This window comes from Talpa europaea (assembly GCF_964194135.1).
Source record: "Talpa europaea genome assembly, chromosome: 1".
In the NCBI taxonomy this organism is placed as follows: domain Eukaryota; kingdom Metazoa; phylum Chordata; class Mammalia; order Eulipotyphla; family Talpidae; genus Talpa; species Talpa europaea.
This window is the reverse complement of record NC_140073.1, coordinates 134,025,160-134,052,241: the sequence shown is the minus strand read 5'-3', so window position 1 is coordinate 134,052,241 and position 27,082 is coordinate 134,025,160. Positions and strand designations below refer to the sequence as shown.

The following is a 27,082-nucleotide window of genomic DNA, read 5'->3' as shown; positions in this document are numbered from 1 at the left end:
GGTAACACAGAACTAGTTTTGGTATAACCATGTGAGGCAGGCAGCTAGACTGGAACATCTTCAATAACTTTATTACATATAACAGGTCTCCTATGCCCTCTGCACAGTTGACTTCTTTTACCTTGACTTAATGACATGGCCTTTATCTTCCACAATTCTATCTAAAATCAGTTTACCTATCCTCAGTCTTCAACTCTAACTGAATTTGGCTCCAGAGAAATCATTTCTATGTTAACTTTTATCATTTATCATATCAACTTTATAAACTATTTACCCAATAAGAATGAGAACATCATCAAGAGTTGAAACTTTTTCTTATTCACCTAGAATACTGCCTGGCATTATAGTCAGTATCCAGTAAATGCTTGTTAAATATTTGCATCATTCTTTGTTAAATTGTATCTCCTTCAACTCTGGAGAAATCATTTGAATGCTAATTCTGTCAATCAACCGAATGTATTATCCAACTCTGTAAGATATCTTCTACCTAAACATTGGTTAAGGATGCCTTTAAGACCTTCATGCAAATTACACACATGCCGCCTTCATCCAATTTTGTGATGTTTTATTAGAATATAATGAGATGGGCCAAGTAAAACATTTAATAGTAAAGAATACTTAATTCCTTCCAGAGAGACAATGAGCTTTAATTAGCACAATTTGGGAAAGGGCTCTCCAACACTGTTACCTAGGGTTTAGTTTGACCAAAAAGTCTCAAAAAAAAAAAAAAAAAAAACCCCACATTGATCTAACTTTAGAAAGGTCGATGGAAATTAACATTTCCCTGATTCGTCAACCTAGATAGCCTATCAAAAAGGGAAGGAGACAACGGGAGGCTGCTGGTGATCTACACTTTTCCCCCTTTTAATTTAACAAATAAGTCCTCTGAGGATCCATATTAAGATCATTAGTTTCACAAGTTGTTTCTGGAATTCATCATCTTTGTGAGAAAAAAAAAAACCTGTAATTTGCTTCCTGTCCATCAATGTGAGACCTGCTCTTCCTAATTTCTAATGATCAGGACAGTGGTTTTATAATCACAGTTTTTTTAGAGAATAGGTCTATGAACTCTCCAGACTTCCAATTGTGGGCAGTCATGCTTTTCGAGCTTGAACCATCATTCTCTTGTGTGCATGAAGATAAAATGTACATAGGAGCTGGTGGCTCTGCTCCCCACCTGTCAGCTGTTAGGTGCTCTGAACAATGGGCCACTTCACACACTTCTGTTTCATGCTCTAAAAATAACTTAACTGTCTGACTCTTATAGGTTTTGCAAGCTGTTTAGCTCTTCCTGTATTTATTCTCTAAGATTATTTTTACTTTTCTTTCTTTTCATCATTTGTGTCTCTCTTCCTTTTTTCTGCACAGCCAAGGTTATCAGTAAGTTTTGGAAGCAGCAGCACTAGAATCTCAGATGGTTCTGCCTTTTCTTTCTCTCTGAGATAAGTTATCATCCTAATGTCAGAGTTTCCTCTTGGAAATCTTTCCTTAACTCTTGAGTTTTCCTTTCCTGTTGGGGTTTCAGTCTGGATACATGTGGCAAGCATCATTTCTTTCATTTACTATGGAATCCTCAGTATTGAATGCACTTCTGGTAAGCAGTAGGTACTCAATAAACATTTGTTTACTGAATGAATAAACATTTTCTGGAATTCTTCAATTTTGACTTTCTAAAGCTTAGGGCATGTGCTTCACTATGTTCTTAAACTCTTCCTTGTCTACTAGAGATAGTAGATAAGGATAGCTCTTTTACTGTTACCATTAATACTCTACCAACTAGTTTTTATTATTTTTTTAAAATAAGTCAGTTTTACAACTTAAATAGCAGTACTTGATTCAGCTTTCACCATTTTCAGAGATATTACTTACTGATGGATAATAAAGAATATCAAGGGACATCAATAAAATGTTATATTAAAATATTTATTTTATGGCATATATAATATGTAAATTGATAAACCAGGTTTGGGTGATTAGAATATATAGTTTTACAGAAATCCCCCTATGTATTCAGTGTTCAGGATATTTATCTTATTAGTAAGAATGGGGGTGGAAATACTTAACAACATAAAAAAATCAAAAAAGAAAGTACTAGAATAATAGAGTGGAGTGAATTTACTTTTCTCAAGCTCATCTTTGCTCTGATACTAGAGATACTTGATTACTCTAAGAGGACAGCCTAAGGTGGATGAAAGAGTTGTATTCAAAACATGATCCAACTATTTACCATTGCTGATATAAGAAACTAATTGATTTATAATTTACTTCAACTGTGGGTGTCTATAAACATTTTCTATATTAAAACGAATTCATAGCAAGCAACTCACAGAAAGCAAATTGCTGAATCACAGATCTTGTTAAGAAAATCAGTCAATTTATAATCTTGGTTTTAGGGACAATCATTCAAGACACACATACTTTTTAAAGTGTGCTAGACATGGAATGTTAACAATCTTCTTTGTCAGGAAACTTCCTAAAATTGTGTCTGAATGTCTCATGCATCACTTTAAGCTCATTTCCTCTCATTGAGCAGGGGCAGGACAGCTGGCCAGCATCTTCCATCTGCACTGCCCTTGGTTTTCTCCTAAATATATTACAGAAAACTCTTCTTAGTGGGGAGTGGTGGCCAATATGAAAAAGGAGAGAAAACTCTTCTCTCTCAAAAAAATATTATGGGAAGTGGCTCTTTAAACTTAACTTTGAATGCGCTAGATGTTAGGTCAAGGAATTAGCCAAAATATTGAAGTGTTGTGCTTTGAATAATTCAGACTAATTCTTAAATGATATTACTGTATCATAAAACACCAGGACTAGAAATTAAAGATGTTTATGCCTCATCAAAAAGTCTTTGTATGTAACTCTCTGGCATACTGCCAACAAGGGCAGCTCTTTGGGGGAAAACCCTATGCCAAAGGCCAAAGAGGCAGCTGTGTTATTCAGCTCCTGAGAGCTTCCAACTCAACACCCACATAGCTCAATTATGAACAAATTAAAGGGATCCAGACTGAACATTGTAATTCTGGTAATTTAAATAAATAGAGGAAAGTCTACAATTAGAAGAAAAAGATTGATTTTCTGGAAAACCCAGAAAATGACACCCTAACCTCTCTGAGTAAGCATAGTTACATCTAATTATTTAAAAATAAATTTCCTTTTATTCATCATTTTTGTCTTCTTGATTTGAATTAAAAATGACCATACACATACCAGCAAAAGTATCCCAAAAATATTAAGGCAGAATAGACTTTAAAAAAACTGTAATGGATCTCTCAGAGCTAATGACATTGAATAAAACTGTAATCAGAGTTTTATACCTAAGTTTCAGAGCAGATAACATGTTACTATTTCTACCTTTTCAAAGTGCAGCAAGAAATTCAGTCATTCAGAAAGAATCAGTGATTTAATATTCAGCAATATATTACTATAGCTCACTAAATTAATAGAATAAAGAATTAAATATATACGGCCATCCTATAAAAATCTATAAAATCACTTAATAAAATTCAACTTCTATTCCTGATTCAACAAAATGCACAAATTAAAAAAAAGACATTTTAAAGAAGCAAAGAATACAAAGAAACTTGTTTAACTTGTTAAAAACATCCTACCAGAAATCAACAGCAAACATTATAATGAATGGAGGTCTATATACACAAAACACACAGTAGAAGCATTCATGTTTAGTATTTAAATTCATTTTCATGAGTTGATTTAAAGTTCATGTGGGTCAATAATACATATGAAGAGGCAATGAAATTTTGCAAAAAATGAAAAATCAGAGGAAATTTGTCCTATGAGTTATCAAAATAAAATGTGATAGCATGATAATGTAAAAAGGGTGATGTTGACATAGGCCAGACTAATATACAGATAGAAAATATCGAGAAACCAAGCTATGTATGCAAGAGAATTTAGTACTCAATGCGACTACATATTAAATTCATGAGGAAAGGATTGTAAAAATCATTAAAAGTTTTAAATAATTTGCCTATTTACACAGAAAAAAAAAATTTGACCCAATATACCATGGCTAAAAATATATTTAGATTGTTAAACATGGGGGGGACCCCCACAAGACTTTCAATGTACTAGAAGAAAATAAGTTGGATAATATAAAACCCAAAATTCCTGAAAGAAAATAAATATGAAAATATTTGACTAGAGCTAGAAACTATGCTTGAAAAATATCACAAACTAAAAAGAACTATAATAGATTATGAGGAGTGATTTGCAACATATATTACAATATTCTAAAGATGAAAGGTAAGAATTAACAAATTGAAACATTGGCAAAGGTGGTAATGCGAAAGCCAATGGTAGAGTAGGAAATACTCTCTAAAACAAGACAAAACAAAACAAAACATCTCAAAACTACCAATTATATCTAAATTCAATTGAAAGGGCAAAAGTATACTTAAAATGAGATCCATTCATATTAACACTATACAACTGTTATAAAGAAATACAACACACAGTACAGACATACACAACTGGGGGAGCAAACAGATAGAATGCTTTCTAGAAGGATATAAATAGAAAGCTATTTTAAAATATTCAATATGTTTATGTCTGGGCTAGGAGAAGGTGATAGGGATGAGAAGGTTTTCATTTGCACAATCAAAATTTTCTTATCTTTACAAGTATAAGTGAAAATAAGTAAACGATACCCTCTCAGCTTTAAAAAATATAAACATATGAACAATGACTCATCAACTTCAACTTTTATGTCAAATTTAACTTTAAAATACTAGTTCAGTAGCAAAAATGAAACAAAAAACAAAGAAACTGATGGAGCCTTTTAGCCTTTGAAGATTACTATAAAGGAGACTTTATAAAGGAGGAATATAAATTAATAGGAGATTTTATCTTTTTTATTTTGAACCACATGAACTGCTATTTTTCTAGGTCAAAAATAGTCAAATAGCACTAATTTGGTATTCAACCTAAATGCTTCAGAATTTTTTTTTTTAAATCTTTTGAAGACTGGATCTTGACCCTACTGAGATTATTCCTACAAGCATAGTCTTCAGTCTTTCTAGCAAATACACAAATTTCTTACATTAGCTCAGTGCTATGTGTGGAAAACTAAACTATGGACACTATTCCATTCCTGCAGTCAAATAGGAAAGCCATTTCTAAATGCTTACCATTTATCTATCATCTGAGTTTATTCCTTAAGAAAAGCAACATATTATTGAGCTCATTCAGTTTTTCTGGGCTAGAGGATCAGAATAGTCTTAGCATGTTGACCTTCCGAGCAATCTGCAAGACTGTTAGTTTTAAATTGACATTACCTGGAAAGGACCAAATTTTGATGGTTTATTTTAAAAATGTTTTTACACCATATTTATCATCTCTGCTGTACAGTGCATTTTAGTCAATACTTTTTTGTTCAGCACTTGCATCCTGAAGAAAATAACTCACGACTTCTGCCAATTATGTAAACTGACCAAACGTTACTATTATTGTGGCATTTGTGTATAAGTACAATGAAACACACTGAGTGACTGCCAACCAGACAGAATTTGCAAGGGCTATTTCAATTTCAAACAGAAAACTCAAAAAATGAAGTTTTCAGTAACAAAAAAATATATATAAATAGAAATGCTGGTTCTGAGCATGACTTAGCTTTTATTTTTTATGCATTTCATACTATTCTTTCATTCTAAATGAAAATGAGTGCTCCTTTTGCAGTGATTTTTTTAAAGATCTATAGTATGGGGCACTTTTTTAAAATTACATCAGGAACACAGGAATATATTTCTCCCCCCAAATTGAGAGCAATTTCTATTTGTCTTCTTCATACAGAGATTGGGAAGACAGGAGTTGTTTATTAAGCACAGTACAAAACTAAATTGCTTTTTAAATTATTAGTACTAACTTATATCACTGACACATATTATTTCTTTATTTGTCAAAGGTTTTTTGCTTGAGAAAATACCCTTTCTGACCAGTGCTCAACACAGCATTCTGGTGAAGCTTTCTATCCATCTTTTACTACAGATGATTAGAGTAAATGTGCCCCAGCTATCTAGTTAATTTATAGAAGATAGAATCAATTTCTTTTGGTTTATCATGACTGAACATTTTTCTGAACTCCTGTAAATGAGTAACAGATAAACACTATTTATCAGATTGTTTTGTAGAACACGCAGTTTTGATTATTCTATTTTCTTGTTACAACTAATGAAATATGTAATATATCTCTGGAAATAAAAAAACATTAGCAAAGCTTGGTCTTTAAGTATCTCAGCTTTAAGGAAGCAAAGAATATTTTCTTGAGACTTTATTTTGTAGCCAAACTCTTTCCTAATATATATTTCTTTTTTCTCCCAAGAGCCAATGGGAGGGCAGCAATGTTCTTGAGTATCTGACATATCTTCTAGGGTCTCACATTCCTAGGGGTGGAGAACCCAGTGTGCAGGGGATCCCTGGCAGCTTACCAAACATTTCCTGTGGTGTCCAGAATCTCAATAAGATTGTTCAGGCATGGACTTAGGGTACTTGACACCCTCAATCTGGCAAACCCAGAGACCCCTCTTTCTTCCAGTGTCACAAGATTTGGAGATGGGCATTTAAAGAGATGGATCTTCATTATTGCTCCCAACTCATCCATTGCACACAGAGATGGGAAGCCCCATGGAAGAGGATTTATTTAACCACATTATCTCTCAGGCCCTGCAATGGGTATGTACATAAGAAATGGAAACACACTGGCAGAAATGAGAGCACAATTACAGGGCCCATGAGTTATGGCATTCAGATACTCTGGAAAGAATAATCATATTTTCCTGACCTATAAACTTTATAAAAATAAATCATTTATCTCTCTTTTAAAAGGAGGTAATTACGATTAAATGTGTAAGAAGAGACAGAAAGATGGGCTGACAGTTTCCCCTCCTCCAAGTTCAGCAGACCTTGCCCCTTAAGGTGGGAGTTGAAGAAACAATGGCGGGCCATTGAAAAAGACAGATGGGGTGAGGCTGAAGAGCTGACCTGGATGTCACCTCGCCCTCACTTACCAAGGTCCATGCTCTTTGAGGCTTTCAGACTCATCGGTTCAGGCTGTCTGGCTGGTGTCACACATCTGAAGTTGATGTGCTGATCTGGAAAATATACTGCTGAGTCCATCCCAGGGCTGCAGAAAAAAAGCGATGGATCATATTTTAGCTTAGAATAACTATTTTTTGGAAAGGACAGTGTTCTCATTTTTAACACAGCACCCATCTCTCCTCTGCAGGTCCTAACTATGCATTTCTAATCAACTCTTGAATCTCAGAATTCTTTTAGGAGATGCACCAACTTTGTTTTCATGTATTTTATCCACTCTACAATTTAAATAAAATATTCTCAAACTAATATTGTGTTTTCTTCTTCACCGAGTTCTGCTAGTTAGGATCCTGCTGTACAATATGTAACTTTTAAGTGGGTAAGTTAAGTCTGAAAAGCACCAGTACTTCAGAGGATGTCCCCACATATCAGCAGAGCCTGAGTGTCCATAAGGAGATCCCTTTAGCTCAGCATGCCCTTCCTTGAAAAAGAAGTGAGAGGTGGTACCCTTTAGAGAGACCATGCTATTGAATGACCAAAGCCTGCAGGAGCTTGGTTTTCTACATTATTTAGGTCTATTTTCTAAAATTAATGTTAACGTTGAGCAAATAGTTTGCTCATCAATAATACCAAAAGAAAATAATAGGAAAAACACAGTTGACCATTTAGACACAAAATACATCAAATGCCCATTATAGGCTGTAATATTGTAGTCAATCTCAAATAATTCTATTTCTGCTGAATATTTTATTTATTTTGTTTGAGGATGGAAGGAATTATAAACAGAATTACAGACTATGCCTTCTTTCTTGATCTAGAAATAAATTATATGCAATATTTAAAATATTAAATTATAGCTACTTTCTCCTGCAGTAATCTCCTATGTTTAGAAAGTATATATGGTTGTTCATTTCAACATAAAAACCCTAAACTTAAATACCGGAAAACTCAAATCAAGTATCTGTGGTAAATAAAGAACTGAGATTACATTTTTTAAACAGCTGGGATTTGACACTTTAAACAATAAAATAACAAAAAAAATTATTATGAATGAGAATCTTAAAATATATGAGGATCTCAATTGCTTAACTAAATGTGTCAAAATAAGTTTAATCTTTTCCTGAAACGCATTAGTTATGCATTTAAAATATTGCCTTGTAGCAATACTAAAATTAATATGCAGCAAAATTACTTTTGCTAAAGGATTGAGTGAACCTCTATTATTATAATACAGTCAGTGAACTCAGGGAGCAACAATGCCAGCCAGCACATTGCCAAGGCCACAGACAGAGTAGGCTGTTGGGCACTGAATCCATGCCCTGCTACTCACTAGCTGTGGGGTGGGACCAGCCAGCCAACTGCTCTGTGCTTTATTTTTCCAGCTATAAAATGGGTAGAATAAGACGTTTTATCTCACAGGTTTGAAGAGACAACATGAGCCAGGATTTATAAGTAAGGAGAATAGTGCCTGGCACACTGTAAATACTATGGAATCATTTAGCAAAAAGAAAGCAGATAAAGAAACAGACCTGTCTTTGCTTCCCAATTCACTGTAGGTGTAGGAGTGAGCTATGCTTTCTATAGTCTGTCGTCTTGGTTTATTGTCAGACCCTCAGGAGCCTGTGTGTAAGAGCTTTTCTCTCCCCATTGGAAGCATAATGAGGTGTAATGGTTTGGGCACTGGACTTGAGAGGGAGACACCATGTGTTTGGGCTTAGTTTATTTGCGTATAAAATGGGTACTTATAGAAATTTATAAAATTTTGATAATTATTGAACAAATTATGTTAATACTGACAATACTGCCAAACATATAATAGAGCTCAATAAAAATAAACTATTAATTCTTTTCGTTATTTCTGCAGGCTAGAGTGGTCTTTGATTGAGGACCTCACCTCAGGCACTCTCCAATGAAGTTGAAATCTCTTGAGAAATTTAGATATATTCTTTAGAGTTATGAAGCTTTTGGGTGAGGGACTTTTCCTTGGTATCTGGCTACATTCTCATTTGACGACTACATTGCAAATAAAACCTACTAGATGTGGTATCTAGTGATGGAAAAAAAATGCCCATGGCAGAGAAAACTCTGACTCTATGCTACTGACACGGGCCTGGCATAATAACAATATCCTAATTGGTACAGCCGATTTTAAAGAATTTTGAGATACACTGTGAACATTAGCTTTTTCCTGAGCCTTGATGTTGTAGAGGCACTAACCTTTAAATGTGTTGTTTGACCTTTGTTTGCACTTAGTTTTTCATCCTTTGATCTCTTGTGATGATGTGGCTTTAGTGTCAGGAAGACTCATGGTCTTCATAGAATCAGAGCATTTAAGAGCCAGAAGGCACTAAAGGTCACCCCAGGCAAGTCCTCATCTTGTAGATAAGACAGAGGCCTAAAGAGGAGGCTGATGTCCCAGGTCACACAGCTGGCCTGTGGCAAAGCCAGAACCAGAACTCTGCTTTCCTGAGCTTTGCCCAGAGACACAGATGCTTCGGCTGAAATGATGATCAGCCAGGGGCGCAAGTGCTTGGCTGTTCCTGAAGCCACAGAAATCAACCTTTTCCCTGTTAATGCAGATCCCCTCACTCACTTATAACTTGCATATTATATTACATTTTGTTTCAATAGATGGAGCATGTCATGAAACAAAAGAAAGCCATGAGTTAATCAACACAGATGCCACATGTTGTAATGAAAGTCTTTACGGAGAAGGTTTAGGACCAACATGAATATTTCTCATTAAAACAGATCACACTGCATTACAAGTGCTCTGCTCCAGGCAGACTATGGGAACTTACCCAATGAGTAACATATTGGTTAACCCACTTCCTTTCCAAACTAAACATGAATCAACAAATTAAGAATAAGAATGTAAATTTTTGACCCTTGGTAAACCATTATCTCTATCCCCACCTAAAAAATAAAAGATGGCAGTGGCACTTGATACAATAATATCAAGTATCTGTCTAAATAAAGTGATTTCTTGGTACAGATATGAGATATAACCAAGGATGATCAAAGAAATATAAAGAAGCTTTATACATAGGAATGTAACAATATTTATGTATGTATGTGTGTATATAGATGTATATAATATATACATATACACATACCTCGAAATGTCCATTAAATTGATCACCGTGACATATACAGTTCTTACCACTATTTTGAATATGACCAAGTTTACACTTTGACACATTCCATGGAAGAACCTCACTTGCCATAGTACAAGACGAAACTAAGGCAAGATAAGGCTGACATCAGATTGGTTAAATTTTGAGGAAGTTAAGAATAATATGAGACATGACAGGATTTGTGCCAACTTAACCATATAGTGCACTTAAATAATGAATGAATTAGCAGTAATGAATTAATGTGAAAACATTTTAGACATGTACTTGCACAAGCAAAACAGTTTATAATTTTATACTACATATTGAATGTTTTTGGAGTGAGGGAATGACACAATGATTAACTATAAAATATGACATATTTTAATTTTGAAGGGACTTAGCATGTGCTCATGGCTGAGTGGGCTGCAGTGGATGCTTTGGGAAGCTGGAAGTTGACAGCAGGCCAAAGACATGTCTCAGATAAAGGCCATGTTTTTCAGCATGAACAACCAGGGAATCTATCAAATAGAAATGATACTCAATGTCAAATTATGCTGCATAATGAATAAATAAGGATAGCATGAGACATATGCCAGTGTCCTGAATGTGGTGACAAATCAGGAATGGGAAAGACATAGAAGAGCCAGCAATGAATTTTCAAGGAGAACTGTCTGAAATAAAAAGACAGGAGAAGATTTTGAGGGGCATGACAAAAAAAATTATGTCTGAAGCCTCAGGTGTCCATGAATAATCTCCAACAACTGGTTACTATGCGTGAGAGTAGGTGCAGGTCATGTAGATGAAAGATGGAGGGGGAAAGAGGCAAAAGAAGGGGTGGAGAAAGACAAAGAGAGAAACAAAGAACAGAGAGAGGATCAAGAGGGAAAATATGAACAGGTAGGGAATAAGAAATGCCTAAACTGCAAATAAAACTGAATATATTCTGACTGCATTTGCTTTGTCTTAAATTCTTCCTGGGATATCACATTATTTATATTTTATTTACACACACATTTTAAACTTTTCTCTAATAATCACTGACATAATAATACAAATGTGTTCAGTAAAGTCCTGATTTAATTTCTGTTTAAGGTCAAGGCTGATCAATTTTTTGCTCCTCATGCAATAGTGGTTTTCTGTTTCATAAGACTGGATCCATCCCTAAAGCACCACTTTTCCCTTTTAGTGTTTTTTTTTTTTTGAAAGACTGTCTCCTTTGCTTAATCCTCCTGGCTCCCTTCCATTCCTTCCTCCACCCCAAGTTTTATACATTCAAACCCAGCTGCGGCTGGTCACCTAGGCAACACAGCAGCTTGCATGATGGTGCAGGTCATAGGCTCCCAGGAGGGAGAGAGTTTCAAAGCATCAGATTTGTTCTTTCTATCTCAAACAAGTCTTTGACTCTGTTCCTCCCTCTCTGGTTGTGCTGCTCCTCCATTCAAACCCTTCTCTTCGCTTGCCAGCTCTCAGACTGGTATCCTGGTCTATGACTTCCCTTATCCACTCCATACTCTCCAACTAATTTGCTGAAGCTGATACCATCACTGCTAGGCTTGAAACCCTTCAACACATCCCCACTGTTCTCCAGAGAAGCCTGACGCTGCCTGTTGATTCTTCCCCAGGAAACCATCTGTTCCTGCCTTACTGAACACACCATGCATTTTGCCTCTCCCATGGCTTGGTTTTCCCAATCTGAATTGCCCTTCCCACCTCTTCTGTTTCTAGCAGGCTCCTTTCTGTCTTCCAAGAGACCTTACAAATAATATCTCTCCTGATAAACCTTCTCACACCCGCAGACAGTATTAAAGTCTCATTCTTCTGGGCTCCAGCAGTGTTTAGTATCTGATGACTAGCAGGCTGCTCCCTAATTATCTGTGAGTCTGTTTCTTCAAGAAGACAGTGCATTCCTTGAGAACAGGGATGCTCCATTCCATTTAAATCTCTTCTACAGTGCCTAGATCAGTGCACCATAAATACTTTTGTGTGGATGAGGGAGCAAATGAGGGACTTAATGATCAAATCCTGCAGAGCAGAGAAATCTAAAATCTGAAAAAAAGGCCTTACTTTTAGGTACTAGGAGCTCACTATTGGTGTCTAAGATAGCAGTTCAAGTAAATTGGTGAGAGCGGAAGCTTGAACACTAGATTTAGGGAGAGAGGGGTGAAAGGAATGGAAGTTATTGACTTACACTGTATAATGAGCATTTACATGAGTGAGGGCTGATATAAACTTTTATCAAGATCATAGAGCAATATGCTTTACTAAAAAGGTGAGAGAGAAAAATCTGGCGAGACACTGTAGCAGTCAAAAAGGCTGCAGTATACTGCTGTCTATCGCTGCAGTATTTTTGAACTTCCTCTTTCACCTGAAAATGTCTCACCTCAAGGCTCATTCCCATCCTACCCAGCACAGGTCCTCAGTTAACTTTCACTGAAATTGCCCCAGAAGGAATCCAAAGCATCTCTGGCATCTAGTGGATATGACCCCTCCTGCCCCCATTTACCTAATTTACACTATAGTCATTGAAGATGGGGCTCCGCATGTTGATGTCAGCTGAAATCTCTACAGTAAGATTTTATGAGCTACCGAATGATATCTGTCTTCCTTATTCCTGCATCAGGGTTTTACGAGCTGACCAATCAACCATGGTGCAAGTGATATAGTTCACTTCCCCATGTCCATGCGCTTCCTTCTTCTCTTCGCACTCTCTAAAATGCCCTTCCTACTTGGGACACCTCATGTCTACCTCCTATTCAGTTCAAATGTCACTTTCACTGCCTTCGTTATCTGGAAACACTCTCTTCTACCTCAGAGGTCTGGAGCACTTTTATCTCTGCCTTCTGGTAAATGTCTCTTTGTACCTTGGGTTCTAGCTGTCACTTACTGGCCTATCATCTTCCTGAGGGTAGGATGTATATCTGATTCATCTCTGCACCAACCCAATAGTTTTACAAATTATAAAGGATAAACTGTAAAGTGAATGAATAACATTATTTTAAAAATTGATTCCTTTTTGTCATCAAACTATCATTTTTGATTTAGGATTGATGCAGGAAATGGGAATAAAGGAACAAAATTAACTATGTCCACATTGTTTTCAAGAAACTTCCAGAGATACTGATCTAGAACATTACTGTGATTATCAGTTTAGTTTTTAAAATTTTATTTGAGTAAGACAGCTGACTTAAAAAATATAGGAATCAGAAAGAGCTAAATGTAGGTAAGCTAATAAAGTTAGCTATAATCTTGTGTTACTTTATTTTTAGCAGATTGTGATAAAAGGCATAATAGGAATGACACCGGCATTGCTGCAAGAAAAATGAAAAAATTTCACAGGATTATCAAGGGACACAGAATGGAATAAAATACGCAGTTTTTAACAGCCATAATAAATACAGAAAATAGCAAAGGGGCAATTTAATGATTTTTAGAACTCATCAGAAGAACAAAATCTATGAATTCTACTAGCCAAATGGTGTGTATGCTTAGTAAATCTCTCTCTCATGCTTGTGTGATTCTAAAAATTATTGATTTCTTTTGGTTTCTATTATAGAATGGATATAATATTGGACATGCTTTTCAATATTTTAGATTATATATAGTGTTGCTTTAATTTTTATATTTCATTAACTTTCTTGGAACATCTATTTTTAAAATACCTTCAGGGCTTGCCAATTACAAATTAAAAAAAAAAAACACCTTAGACTTTATGTCTTTTCGGTGTTGATTTGTATTTTCCCATATAACTTTTAAAGTTGATTTGTATTTTCCCATATAACTTTTCTTTGAGTTCAACCGCTCTCTAGTTTTAAACATGGTTGAAGGAAATTCAACAATTTTCTTAGTTTAATCTATGATGAAACTTCACAAATTCCATGAAGCAAAATATGAGGAATGGAAGCCATTAGTGATGAGAAGCTTTGACTGCAAAGGAGTTATAGATACACTGAGGTTTCCATTGTGGAAAGAAATAGAGTTAGAATAGGTTACTGGCTTTTCCCAAGAAAACCATAATGGGGAACATTTACAATCTATCACTTAATCCATACCTGTGGCTGCAATCTTCAAGGCCCAATTCCAGAACAGGATGTGGAGCTGGTGAAGGTGGTAATTCGCTCTCAGCCCATCTGTCATTGGGCAGCAATGGCTCTATAAACAAAGAATAATGAACCTGCAGTAAACTGAACCTTCCAGTACCTGGCTGTGATTCCGTCCCTCTCTCAGACAGTTTTCATTGACACATGAACCAACCCTGAAATAAATTTGTCCTCATATGGAACTGAAGGATTCGCGTGGGAGTTGATGTAGCCTCTGTGAGGAAATCTGAGCTGACTGAAATGTTTTTACACTAGTTGCCAACAGGCAGCCCCTGCACGCCTAGCCCCTACATCCTGACTACCTTTGCCACCCAGGAAAGGCTGACACATGCTTGTGGAAGAGTAATGAAGTCATCTCTTTTATGCCTTAACGTGTTTTTGTAAACAAGACCCTAATAAATGCTCTGGACTAAATAGTGATTTAAGTTTTTGCCTCAGTGACAAAAAGTACTTTAAGAACTCATGAGATGCAGCACATTGCTCTCATGGAAATACAGTGGGAGGGGAAATACTCTTCTTTGTATCTCTGCTATCATGAAAACATTTGGGTTTGTGGCATTTAAAGTAAAAAACTGGGTTCTGACCTCTAGATTTCTCACCTACAAATAGGTGCACTGTCAGTCTATTCTGGGGAGAAGTATCTTGAATATTACTACAACTAACAAGTTAGGATTATTGATACTTACTGCATGATATAAATTATACTAAGCATTATGTGCATCATGTCAATTAATGTCTATAATTAATAATGTATGAAAAGCATCACAAAGCATCCTAGTTAAGATAAAGATTTGTGGAAGAAGACCTCCAGGTGTTCAATCATGGTTTCTACAGCTGTGGAACCTGGACAATTATCCAATGTATGTAATCCTCAATTTTTTAACTATATAAAGTGGGGATAAAAAATACCTTCACTGGGTCTCCCCTGGTGGTGCAGCGGTTGAGGGCTGGGCTGCGAGACTGCCCGCAGCCTCTACAGCGCCGGTTCGATCCCCGGCTGCCAGCGAGGGTCCCACATGGCACACAGGCCTCTGCTGTCACGCCCGCTGCTCCACTCAGCAGTGTGTTTCGTCAGTCTGCCTGTTCTGTTCCCCACTCTGGCTCTGGTGAATTCTCTCACCCTCCCGCACTTCTGACTGTACCCCGTGCTTGTGTAAATAAATAAATAAATAAATAAATAAATCTTTACAAAAGAAAAAAATACCTTCACTGGAGGAGTATAAGGATTACATGAGTTGGTACGTAAGTAGTGATTCATAAATGCAAAATGTTAACTAATTAAAAGCTTAATATTCTATAGATCATAAATACACTGTGTGTTTCTATGGTGAGCTATTTCCTAAGAGGCAGATCCAATTTGTCCTTGATTTCTGGAATGGAAGACATTGCCTGGACAACTACTGCTGATAATAGCCTGCTGTGATTTCCTCATCCAAGTGCAATGGCTAATTTTATGCACCAACTTAACTGGACCACAGATGTCCAGATATTTGGTCACACATGTTTCTGGGTATTTCTGTGAGGTTGTTTTTGGATGAGTCTTTGTTTAAACCACAGACTGAATGAAGCAGATTGCTCTCCCTAATGTTGGTGGGCCTCATCCAATTAGTTGTAGGTCTAAAAAAATCAAAGTCTGACCTTTGTCAAAGCTGGATAGAATTCTTCCTGCCTGGCTCTCTTCAAACAAGGAGATGTTTTTTTTTTCCTGCCCTCAGACTTAAAACTAAAACATTGACACTTCCAAGGTTGGGAGATGCTGCCTTTAGACTGAAACCCTACCATTGGGTCTTCTGGACCCCAACTTGCTGACTCACCCTGTGGATCTCAGGACTTGGCTGCTTCCATAGTCATGTGAGCTAACTCACATGGTTCTGTTTCTCTGAAGACCTAGAGGGCAAGGATTTTCTCCAAGGTCTGTACTCAGGACTTTTGTAAAGTAGAAGAGGTTCTAGTTAGTAGTGCTAACTACTAACTTGAGTGAGGCTTGGGGGTGGAAATATGATGGACAATGGCATGATGAGCACTGCCCCCCTGCACTGCCTGCTCCCCTGCGCCCCAAGTGATGCAGCAGTTTTTTAATATGACAGCTATCAGACTGCCATAGACTTCCTCAGAGAAACAAAAGACCACAGCGTAAATTGGAGACATGGGACATATTGGGCCATCTTTTCTGCTGGCTCTAATTTCTGGACTGTCAACTTCTTAGTCTACCTGAGAAGTTCTCACCTTAACTATCACCTTCTCTATAAAACCTTCACTGTTGCAGAGAAAATCCTAAGACTGTGGCAGAGAAAAGTCCTGCTCCCTCCGTGTGTCCTTCCTTTCTTCCTGGGTATACAGTCAGACTCCATTTCCCTTCATTTCTTGTAGCTATTCTAGTTCTTACTCTAGGATGTGAGTTGTTGTGGCAATGCCATTCCCGGTCTCAGTGGTTAAGAAACAGTGCACCACAACCCCCCCCCCCCCCTTCTCTAATCTACTACTTAAGGCACAGGCAGTGAAGCCTCTAAAGGGCTCGGTCAGTCACTGCAGGGAGCATAGCCCCTCCTCCTGCTGCCAAATATCATTGGTATGAACCAGGAATACAAGTCCCTTGTCTTTCATCCACTGATTCATTGTGTTTATCTATTAAATTAATACTACGAACAATAAGTCTTGTATAGCACTCATCATATTGCAATGAGCATCAGATGCTGCACAAAGCAATCTACTGATCTATCCTCTATTGGTCTACATTTATTTCTCTTACTGACTGAACAAAACTTCCTTGTCCTCCTCTTCTCTCCTTCCTCTTCAGCTTCTTCTCTAGATACTTCAAGTTTTATTAAAATCATTCATTTCAGGGCCTCCCCGGTGGTGCGGCGGGTTGAGCACAGTGCTGTGAAGCTGTTCACAGCCTCTGCAGCGCAGGTTTGATTCCCGGCCAGCCAGGGAGATTCCCACATGGTGCAGCAGACCGTCTGCCTGTTCTGTTCCCCACTCTGTCTCTGGTGAATCCTCTCATCCTCCAGCACCTCTGGCCTGTACCCCAGCTATTGTATAAATAAAAAATAAATCTTTAAGATTTATTTAAAAGATAAATCTTTTCTTTATAAAAAGAAATCATTCATTTTAAGTTTCATTTCATCTATATGTTTTAAATCTATATGTTTTAAAAGTAGTGATAGATGTAGAGCTAAAAATCTTCTTTGTGCACTTTTTATCCTTGGTATGTTTTTAAACAATATATTCAGATGCTATATGGAATTTTTTTCCTGTCTTGGTCCAAATGCTTTGTGAAGACCTATATGATTGAGATTATCCAGAATTCTTATCTGTCCCCTACCCCAAAACTATAGATTTCATTGAGTACACCAGGTAAATCTGATGGTCATTACATATGCCTGTGAATTTTGAAAGTACATTTATGACCAAATAGTCCTTATTTTAATTACTTGTCTCATTGTTATACTTGTTTTATGGGAGGTCTCCTACCAAAGTCAAATTGGGAAAGAAGAGTAAAAGAGATGTGGCTTTAGACAAGAGCTCAGCAAAATATGGCCTTAATCCCAAACTAGCTGCCATCTGTTTTTTTCATAAAGTTGCATTGAACACAGTCATACCCATTCATTTATATATTGTCCATGGCTGCTTTACATTACAGTGGCAGAGCCGAAGAGTTGCAATAGAGATCTTAAGCCCCCAAAGCATAAAATATTTATTATCTGGCTCTTAACAGGCAAAGTTTGCTGACCTCTGCTTTAGATTATACTGAGGGCAATAACAACATTGTGACCCTCCTTGCATCCCTGACTGTACTCTCTACAATGGAGGTATCCAATAAACAGCAGACAAATTGAAAAGTATAATTTGATTTCCCATCACTGCTCCAGAGGTAGTGCCTTACATGCTTACAGGGGTAGTTTCCATGCTTGTTCCCAGGAGAGGATGCATTAAGAATAATTATACTGCCATGTGTCTTCTCAAAGGACCCCAGGGAACATGCATCCAGCTGGACAAGACACAGAACCAAAATGTCTGACTTAGGGTAGGAATGGAAGACATAAAGGGCACCTCTGTAGGTGATCCTTGGCAGACCTGGGGCTGAAAGGGGAGAGGGAGTAGGAGCAGGGCACTAGATGCAGGCCTGAATGCAATGAAAGGAGAAGTAATAACAAGCCAGAGGCACACTATGTTTAGGCTATTACTTGGCCTGGGGTGAGATCTGCCAGCAGATTCTTCAGAAAATACAGTGTTGGTGCACTTCATTACCATTCAGATGCTTAATAGGATTTTATAGTAACCCCCTGGGATACAACCTCCATCCTTATTACCATCTTGGAGCACTATACTTATTCCACTGCGGGCATTGCTAGCAATTCTCCAACACAAATGTGAATTTTCTGGTGTTACAATTTCTACAAACATTAGTTCTAAAAATGCCTTTTCTGTGTAACAGCTTGACAGGAATATGTATATCTATAAAAAATAACCAAGGAACTGTGGGTGGTACGTACTATTATTACAAAAATAGATGGAACACAGCATATCAACATAGGATTTTTAAATATACAAAGGAATGGAAAAAGGGAAGGAAAAAAGTGAATGTTTTGGCTACAACAGTTCCTTTCTTCACTAGACATTACATTTTGTCAAGTCAATCTTGCTTTTCTAAAGGAGCTCCTTAAAAAAGTTGGTAGTGGTGAGTGAACACTCACTGGGGGTTCATGAGTCTTAGTGGCCAATTGCCACTTGACATACATTTAAAACTCAGAGTTCTCAATGGTTCCCAAAATTTAAAGTGATATTAATATTACATGGACATGATGGTGATGATATTCATCTATAGCATTATATTTATAAATTCTGTTATATATATATAATTGTCTCTAAGTCAATAGGCTTATGTAAAAAGAGAATTCCATCTACTGGTCTCTTACTATTAAAATTTAATGAGTTTCTGCTTTAAATAGGCCTAATTCTTAAAACTGGGTAATATATCTCAGATCCACAGGAAATAATAGATTTCTATGATTTTAAAACTAATATTTGGTAGAGTTCTTGAAAGAATTGGATTCTTATGCAACCTTGGAAAACCCAGGTGGGGAGAGTGGGTATAGCAAAAACTAGATAGGCAGCTGATCCCCATGGATTTCATTAATGTAGAAGTTGTTCTGCTTGGATCTTCGTCTCGGAAGGTAGAGAAGAGATATCAGCTCTCAGTGGCTCTCTGTGGTCACCTGTGCCCAGAGGATTCTAATTGTTCAGTGGAAACACAAACTCTGAAGGATCTATTCATGCTCCGAGGTTTTATTGCATTGAGTGAATTTATTATTTACACATTGTTTGTGGGTGTAGCCTTATATTTTAACTAGTTTTATAGTTTCACTATGTTAGCCTTTGCGATCCTTCCTAGAGATATACCATTTCCTTGAGTATCACAATGTTTCCCACAAATACACTATGTAATGATCACCTCAACATTAACATTTTATAGGTATTGAAAATTAAATAAGATAGGAAGTAACACACCCAATGTCCCTTTGGGTGTCACTGATATAATTAGGAATAGAACACAGAACTAGAATTGCCCTGGACCACATGTTTCTGGAGAATTAAATGCCAGTCAAATCGTAAAAAGCTGAGTTATTTTAATACAGATGTCAATGTTCTTGATCATTAGGTGTGCATGGTAGAGAAGGCTGTTCTATTCTGCGGAATACTTGCTCTTCTGCCCAGACCCCCTTGTTACTGTGATTTTAGATCTCAGGAGCTATTGCTCTGTCAAGAAAACATTTAATTTCTTTAAGAAGAGGAAAAAGGACATGCTGAGTATTTCTTTATCTGGATGCAAAGTCAAGTCAGATTCTAAAGAATATTCTTAGTATCAGGTAAAAGGATTTCAATAGTTTCAAGGGACCAGTGTAAGACAGGACACATGCTGTGGTTCAGAGAATGAAATTGAGTCAGAGAGACAAGAGCTGAATCCTGGCTTTTCATGGATCAAGTGTATGATCTCGGGTAAATTATTTACTCTTTCTATTTCTTCATCTGTAAAACGAGGATAATAACATTATTCACTTGGAGTGTGCACATAAATTGCTTAACACAGTGTCTAACAGACAGTAAACATTTAATAAATGGCCAAGCTATTGCTACTACTCACTAAAGCGGAGGGATTTAAAGAAAAGACATTACATTCTGACAAAACAATCTAAATCTAGAAGAATCTCAGATTCACAAGTCTGTTCTGACAGATTAATTTCAGATTTTAGAAACTGTTCTCATATAAATTTTGATAACACCTTAAGTGTCAAAAAATAAGGGGTTGAGTATGCAATTAATATACAGTGCCTGCATCCAACAGACTATGACGCAACTGCTAATATGTGCTGTGCAATATTCAATGACAAAGATGTTCATGTTGTGCTATTATTAGGACAGCAATTTCCTGAACATATTTAATATATTTCATTTTCACTTTTATTTTATATGCACATATTTGCAAGAAGGCCCAACTTGAATTAAATGTGAATATATATGTGTGCATACACACGCACATACACACACATATACACATAAATGTTATTGACCAGTGTAGCTGACAGATGTATGAGTGACACTATATCTTTTTATTATTGTTTTTCTCTAAAACTTCTGTAATGACTATGCATTGATTTTTAATCGATAAAATTAAAATTATTTTTAAAAAGGAGATAGGAGGGAAATAAGACAATTTTCTCAGTGACCTAAAGTATAATTTTTGAAAAAACAAGAAAACCCAAGTTTTCTTTACCCCTAGGACTCTACTAGAAATGTGATCTGTACCAGATAATAAGGGAAAGACAGTGTAGTAAGACAATAACAAGAAACTCCATCTGTCAGATAATGACCTGGGACCACAGTATTTACCACACTCACCTTAGAATCAAGCATAAATCTGCGAATTGTGCTAAGACAATTTTATGGTTCAAAACTAGTCCATCCATTTTTTTTTTTAAATTTGGTAGTGATTTCTACTTGGTAACTTCCAATATCAAAAGATTATCAAAAACAAAAATAACAGTTTGCCATTTTGCTTCTGCAGACATGGTTTGTTTTATACATAACCCTCCATGTTTGGGGCAGCAGGCAGAGGCAAGCACAGAACTGTCACTTACACTGGAGGCAGTGCCAGGAATACACTTCACAACTTCTGAGTCAGCTCCCCCCATCTCCTTGTGCTCATGACTCAGAGTAACAAAGTCTGCACTTAGTCTAATTAACTCCATTTTGTTCTTTTTTAAAAAAATAAAAAAGATAAACTGTGTTTTCTCACATCATTTGCAGTGGATGAAAATCGAGAGACTCTTACCTTTCTGTTTGTCATGTGGATTGTAAGTGCTAAACGGATGCGACACACTATTCTCATTTCTCCTGGAGATGGTTACAGCGTTTTGACAGTTCTCAAGGCATGCCTTAGAGAGGGTTCCACACTCTGCAGGTTCCTAAGGAAGGGAAATAAAAATGACATTTGCTTTTTTAATATGTTTCAACTTGGTCAAAGGAAGTGCAGCAAAAGAATGATTGGTTTAGGAATAATCTTTCAAGAGTCTGTTGCACATAAGCCCTCCACTGTGGAAAATCAAAATGGCCCTATCAGTTAAAGCATCTTTGAATATGAAATAAAAAATACTGACAATGTGGTGCTAAGGATTAGGCCTGCTGATAGCCAGCACAAAAGAGGATTAACTTTATTATTCTTTCCCCCACTTAGGACTGGCTTCTTCAAATTTCCTTCCATCTGGGAGTACAGCTTGTGGCAGTGTCAACACAAGAATACAGTTCATGCCAAGGGTGTTTCTCTGCCAACCAGCTGGTTCCTCTCTCTCCCCCTCGGCGACTGAGTGCATATGCTCTAGGACAAGTCAGAGCCCAAGCAGGTTGCCACTGAAATGCCACGAGTATGTCCTGTGACATACACAGGGTCTTTTGGCCAGGAGTTAAAACAAACTGCTGTGACAATGCCAGACAGTGGTTCTCCTGAGATTTTTTTCTTTGCCCCCCCCCCATGATTTCCCCTCCTGTTTTGATTCCAACAGTCTGTAAACAAATTCACAGTTTTTTAAAAACTGCTGTATCCAGAATAACACCCCCACAAGCCATGTTCCACAGGTGTTGAAGAGGTATAGGAGGGGCCAATTAAAGGGGCTCTGGCTATTTATTCCAGAGAATGGAAGCAGAGAGAAGTGGGAATTGTTCTTGCTCATATTATCTGTGTTCTGACCAGATTTTAAGGACATCATTTGGAAGACATCTCATGGCTGGGCACTAAACCATTTGTGAGAGGAACATGCCACAAACAGAAACGCAGATCTGCTCCCCAGGCCTCTTTCTTTCTGAGAAAAGCATTTGCTTTATGCTTTCCTCTTTGGTTATAACATCTGAGTATCCTGTTTGTTTTTAAAAAAACAAACATTTAAAACATTCAATTTATACCTTTTTTTTAATAAAAATGTTTTCAGCTGCTGAAGGTCTTTTCTCTTTTTGTCAACACTTCCAACACTTTATCCCCACCCAGCGTTACCCATTTCTTCCATACTGTTCATGAAACCAAGGCTGATACTGAGGCAAACAATGCCTAATTTAAAACTGGAGCCTTCGAAGACAGCAGAGGTAGAACTTACCTTGCACACCCTTGCGCTTTGGTTTAACAACAACGAGAAAAAAAAAATTCTGCTCTCCCAGCTCTTTGATAAATGACACAATCAATATCACAACAAGTGATCAGTAACCAGCCTAATTAAAGTATTCAGCCTGTAAAATAGAGCTGTCGTGGAGCCCTCCATTAGTGTCCCAGCCAATAAAAAATATAATGGATTTTTAAACATATTCTGCTTCTACCAAGATGAGCTTGCAGCAGGGAAGAAAATGTTTTGGGAAAGGGAAGAAAAAAAAAATCAGGTCATAACCCATTTTTTAATACCAAGTCTCTGGGCTTAAATAGAATTACAATTGAACCTCAAGCTCATCCTTTGAAAAACATGTTTCTGCTTAAAATGATTTTGATTCAATCAAGGACTCATTATGTATTCTTCACCAGGTCCTCATCAAAACTGTTTACGTATCTTGTACATCTGGGTAATGTGGGAAAATACTCCAACAACTATATATTTTGACTTTTCTTAAGTAGCTTTTTCAATTTTCTGTATCAATATAATGTTCAAGTAACCATTTTGGTATTCTTGCCAAATCTAACTAATTGATTTGCTTGAATATATAAGTAGTACTGAGATCTTTTTTCTAGGTTACATATGCTTTTTTATTGTACCTAAGGGGGACTGCTGTTCCACAGGAGAATACAACAAAAATATGAGTGCAAAAACATATGCTTTGACACAGTAAAATACAGATTTGGGAGATCAAATAGCTGCATATTTTCTCCAATTTAATAAAGATTAGCTGTACCTTAGGCCACTGCCTTTATAAGAAAAAAAAATCCTTAATCTTCACAAGTACCATAGAGATTCTCAATAGCTGAGAGAGGCAAGTGCCTGTTCATCCCCATGGAAAACGTGTAAATATTAGAGAAGTTAAACATGGATCTTGTTTAAATGTCCTCATAAAAATTGTTTTCTGTCCCATTTCTTATTCCCAATTGATTCCCTAGTGAACTATATTAATAAGACCCTTCTGAGGATAGGCTAAGAACTGTAAGTTTAGTAGTTTCTTCTAATGGAATAATTGGCAATTTATCCCAGAGTGTGAGAAATAAAACAAAAATACCCACACTAAAGGAGAATACAAGTAATAAAATGTCTCAATTCAATGAGCCAAAATAAAGAACACCTGTCCACTATGTCTCCTCCTTTAGAGAACTATGTGAAATTAGGAGAAATGCAAGGTTGAGGTAACTTTTTTTTTTTTTTTAATAGAGGCATGTTTTTCTTTATTTGTTTGCTTGCTTGTTTGTTTGTTTTGTTTATACAAGCACTGGGTACAGTCAGAAGCGGAGGGTGAGAGAATTCACCAGAGCCAGAGTGGGGAACAGAGCAGGCAGAAGGACCGAAGTACACTGCTGAGGGGAGCAGCGGGCGGCAGGAGAGGTCTGCGCGCCATGTGGGACCCTCCACCGGTGGCCGGGGAGCAGCCGGGGATTGAACCGGCGCCGCAGAGGCTGCGGGTAGCTTCGCAACCCAGCGCTCTACCGCTGCGCCACCGGGGAGGCCCGGTTGAGGTAACTCTTAACAACCTTATCCACCCTCCCTCCTACCGTTTCTCCTTCCCTCCTTCCGTCTCCTCTCTCATTTCCCTCTTTTATAATCTCACAGGGATAGAACTCTAGAACAGTGTCTTCCAGACTTTTCTATTATTTGAGGCACCTTTGTTCCTAAAACCCTCAGGGAAATCTAATGTACCAGTGATTTAGGGCTTCATTGGCACCTTCCACACCATTCTCCAAGAACAAGTTTCCATGGAATTCCAGGGCTCTTGCATAAGAACCAAATTAAACCAGAAAGGAGCTAATTCTCTTAAGATAGGAAGCAATAGATAAAGGTTTTGTAAGTGTGTACATAAGTAAAATCTATTAAATATTCATAGATGCCTTTCTGTCACTTAGGCAGCCACAAATGTTAAAAACAAGTTGGCTCATTACCTATAGTGTTCAGTAATTGGCCAATTTACATTTGTTTAACATTTACAAGGTTATGTACAGAAGAGTAAAAAGGTACCTTTACTCCTTTCCAGTAGCTGATAACATAACAAAATAGCATAGAGTATATAAGTTTACTACCTCTTCTTACCCTCTCAGACAAAGTAGGTTTCAGATATAACGTTTTTATTGTGTCTATTATGTGCTAGGAAATGAAGATACATTAAGGAAGAAAGCAGAAAACAGTTATCCGTCATCAGAAAGTAATGAGCACTCATCTATATATAACTTTACCAAGCCAGAAAATGGCCAACCTGAGATTTTAACTTACATAATCCAGAACTATAGACTCCAAATTATTAACTAGTCTGAGTCGCAACTCCCTTCTACTCTTGTCTAATTTGCAAATCCTTTCTCTTTTGACTTTTAACTTGAATTTATTATTTTATATTCATATATTTTATTTCTTTTTATACTTGCACATTAATGCACACCACAAAAATTATTTGTCATTAGAGAATATGTGTGATTTACTGATTTTTACACTCTTCTTTTACCTTTCTTAAAGTAATTTTTGGGAGCATTTAATAATAATTGTTCATATATAAGGAAAATTACACTTAAATAATATTTTATATTTTTTATAAATAAAATAGTGTTTAAGTGAAATATTTAAGGATATTAGCACTCAAGAATATTTTGTTACCTATCACTTATAAGTAAAAAATATTCCTTATTTTAAAAAATGCAAAAGAATCATTACAAATGTTTACAAGCATTAAATAAAGAACATTTATTTAATAACATGAAGCAAGTAGCTTGCTTGATAAATCAAATTTTAAATTTGCTAAGCCCTATGTCGATATTAGCCACATACAGATTATGGGGGAGAATAGAAGAGCTAATGCATTAAACATTGCAACCTTCTGGTTAAGAACTTTCTAAGTTATAGACATTGCTAGCACATCAGCCAAAAAGTATATAAGATTCTATAAGCTTTAAGGCTTTTTTATGTGAATAAAGTCTTATTCATAAAGTTCAAAGCTCTAGGAATTTCTGGGGAAAATCTAGACTATATGAATGTGTTATATCTAATAAGTTACTTAGGGACATTTGAACACCTAGTTATACCTAAAATATACATACATACCTGTCTGTCACACACATCCACCAGAGTCTTTCTGGGTATATTTTTTCTAATTTCAGAATCAATATGAGTCACACTCTAGTGATGGATATTTGCTTATACTGATGACCATTTGGGCAATTTTCTATGGGAAATAAAAGCTGGCATCACCTCCACTGGCCTATCTGGCCTCCTCAGGATCACCAACTGGATCATCCCTCGTATGTTTCCTTCCATAGACATTGATCGCCTCAGTGTTTCCATAGCTTCGTGGTTGGACTTTCCCAAAAGAGATTCACCATTCACTGCAATCAACTGGTCATTCATCCGCAGACGACCATCCTAGGGCAAGGAGAGAGAGCAGTATTCAACAGAGAAAAGCATGGTGATGACATATGGCAGTTTCAGGGGAAAGTTCAAGTTTAAAAATGAAAAAAAAAAATCAGCTATTTGGAATGATTTATTTTCTATGGCAGAAAAGGGCTCTGGAGCTTATCAAATAGTCACAAATACTAACAATAATAAATTGTGCTAATGTATTTTTTTAGAAATCTTGGCGGCCCCAGTTGTAATAATGTAGACATTTGTCTAGTGCCGCTTACCTAAGTCTTTGGCAATCTTGTTAACTTACCCAGATTCTGCCATTTCCTTGTGTTGCGTTCAATCATGTTGATGACTCAAGCAAAGGGGGTTTGTAAACAAAAAGAAGCAGTCATATCCTTTGCAAGAAGGGTTTGCATTTTCAGGTACAGAGAGACATCATGCTTAAATATCCATGCTTGACAGAAGCAGTGTGTCTCCTACACTCATTGCTAGCTCTTTTGATAGTGCTGAAAAAAATTCTCATGTAATTTTCTCTAACACAACCAAAAGTTGCTAGTCTGCTAGTCTGCAAAAGAACACAGGGGAATATAGTGAAGGACCTATTTGTGCTGATGTCTTCTGGCAGAAACTCTTGACAGAGGGGAATGCCAGGTTTTTTGTTTTTTGTTTTGTTTTTGCATGAAAACTGGCTGATGAGTACTTTTACCCAGGATTTTCAGGAAGGAGCACGTCATACCTCAAAGCACCTAGACTTCAG

At 36.8% G+C, this 27,082-nt stretch overlaps 1 protein-coding gene across 4 annotated transcripts in view; it reads right to left on the bottom strand.

Annotated features, from left to right (window-relative positions):
• Positions 1-27,082, bottom strand: part of PARD3B (par-3 family cell polarity regulator beta) — a gene marked incomplete at both ends in the record, with an annotated part of 909,806 nt that overhangs the window by 355,413 nt on the left and 527,311 nt on the right. For all 4 annotated transcript variants that reach the window (XM_084247417.1, XM_084247420.1, XM_084247419.1 and 1 more), the window contains 4 exons: positions 7,023-7,138; positions 14,216-14,315; positions 21,597-21,729; positions 26,173-26,343. In XM_084247417.1, coding sequence (XP_084103543.1) covers positions 7,023-7,138; positions 14,216-14,315; positions 21,597-21,729; positions 26,173-26,343 — 520 coding nt within the window. The remainder of the gene's footprint in view (positions 1-7,022; positions 7,139-14,215; positions 14,316-21,596; positions 21,730-26,172; positions 26,344-27,082) is intronic.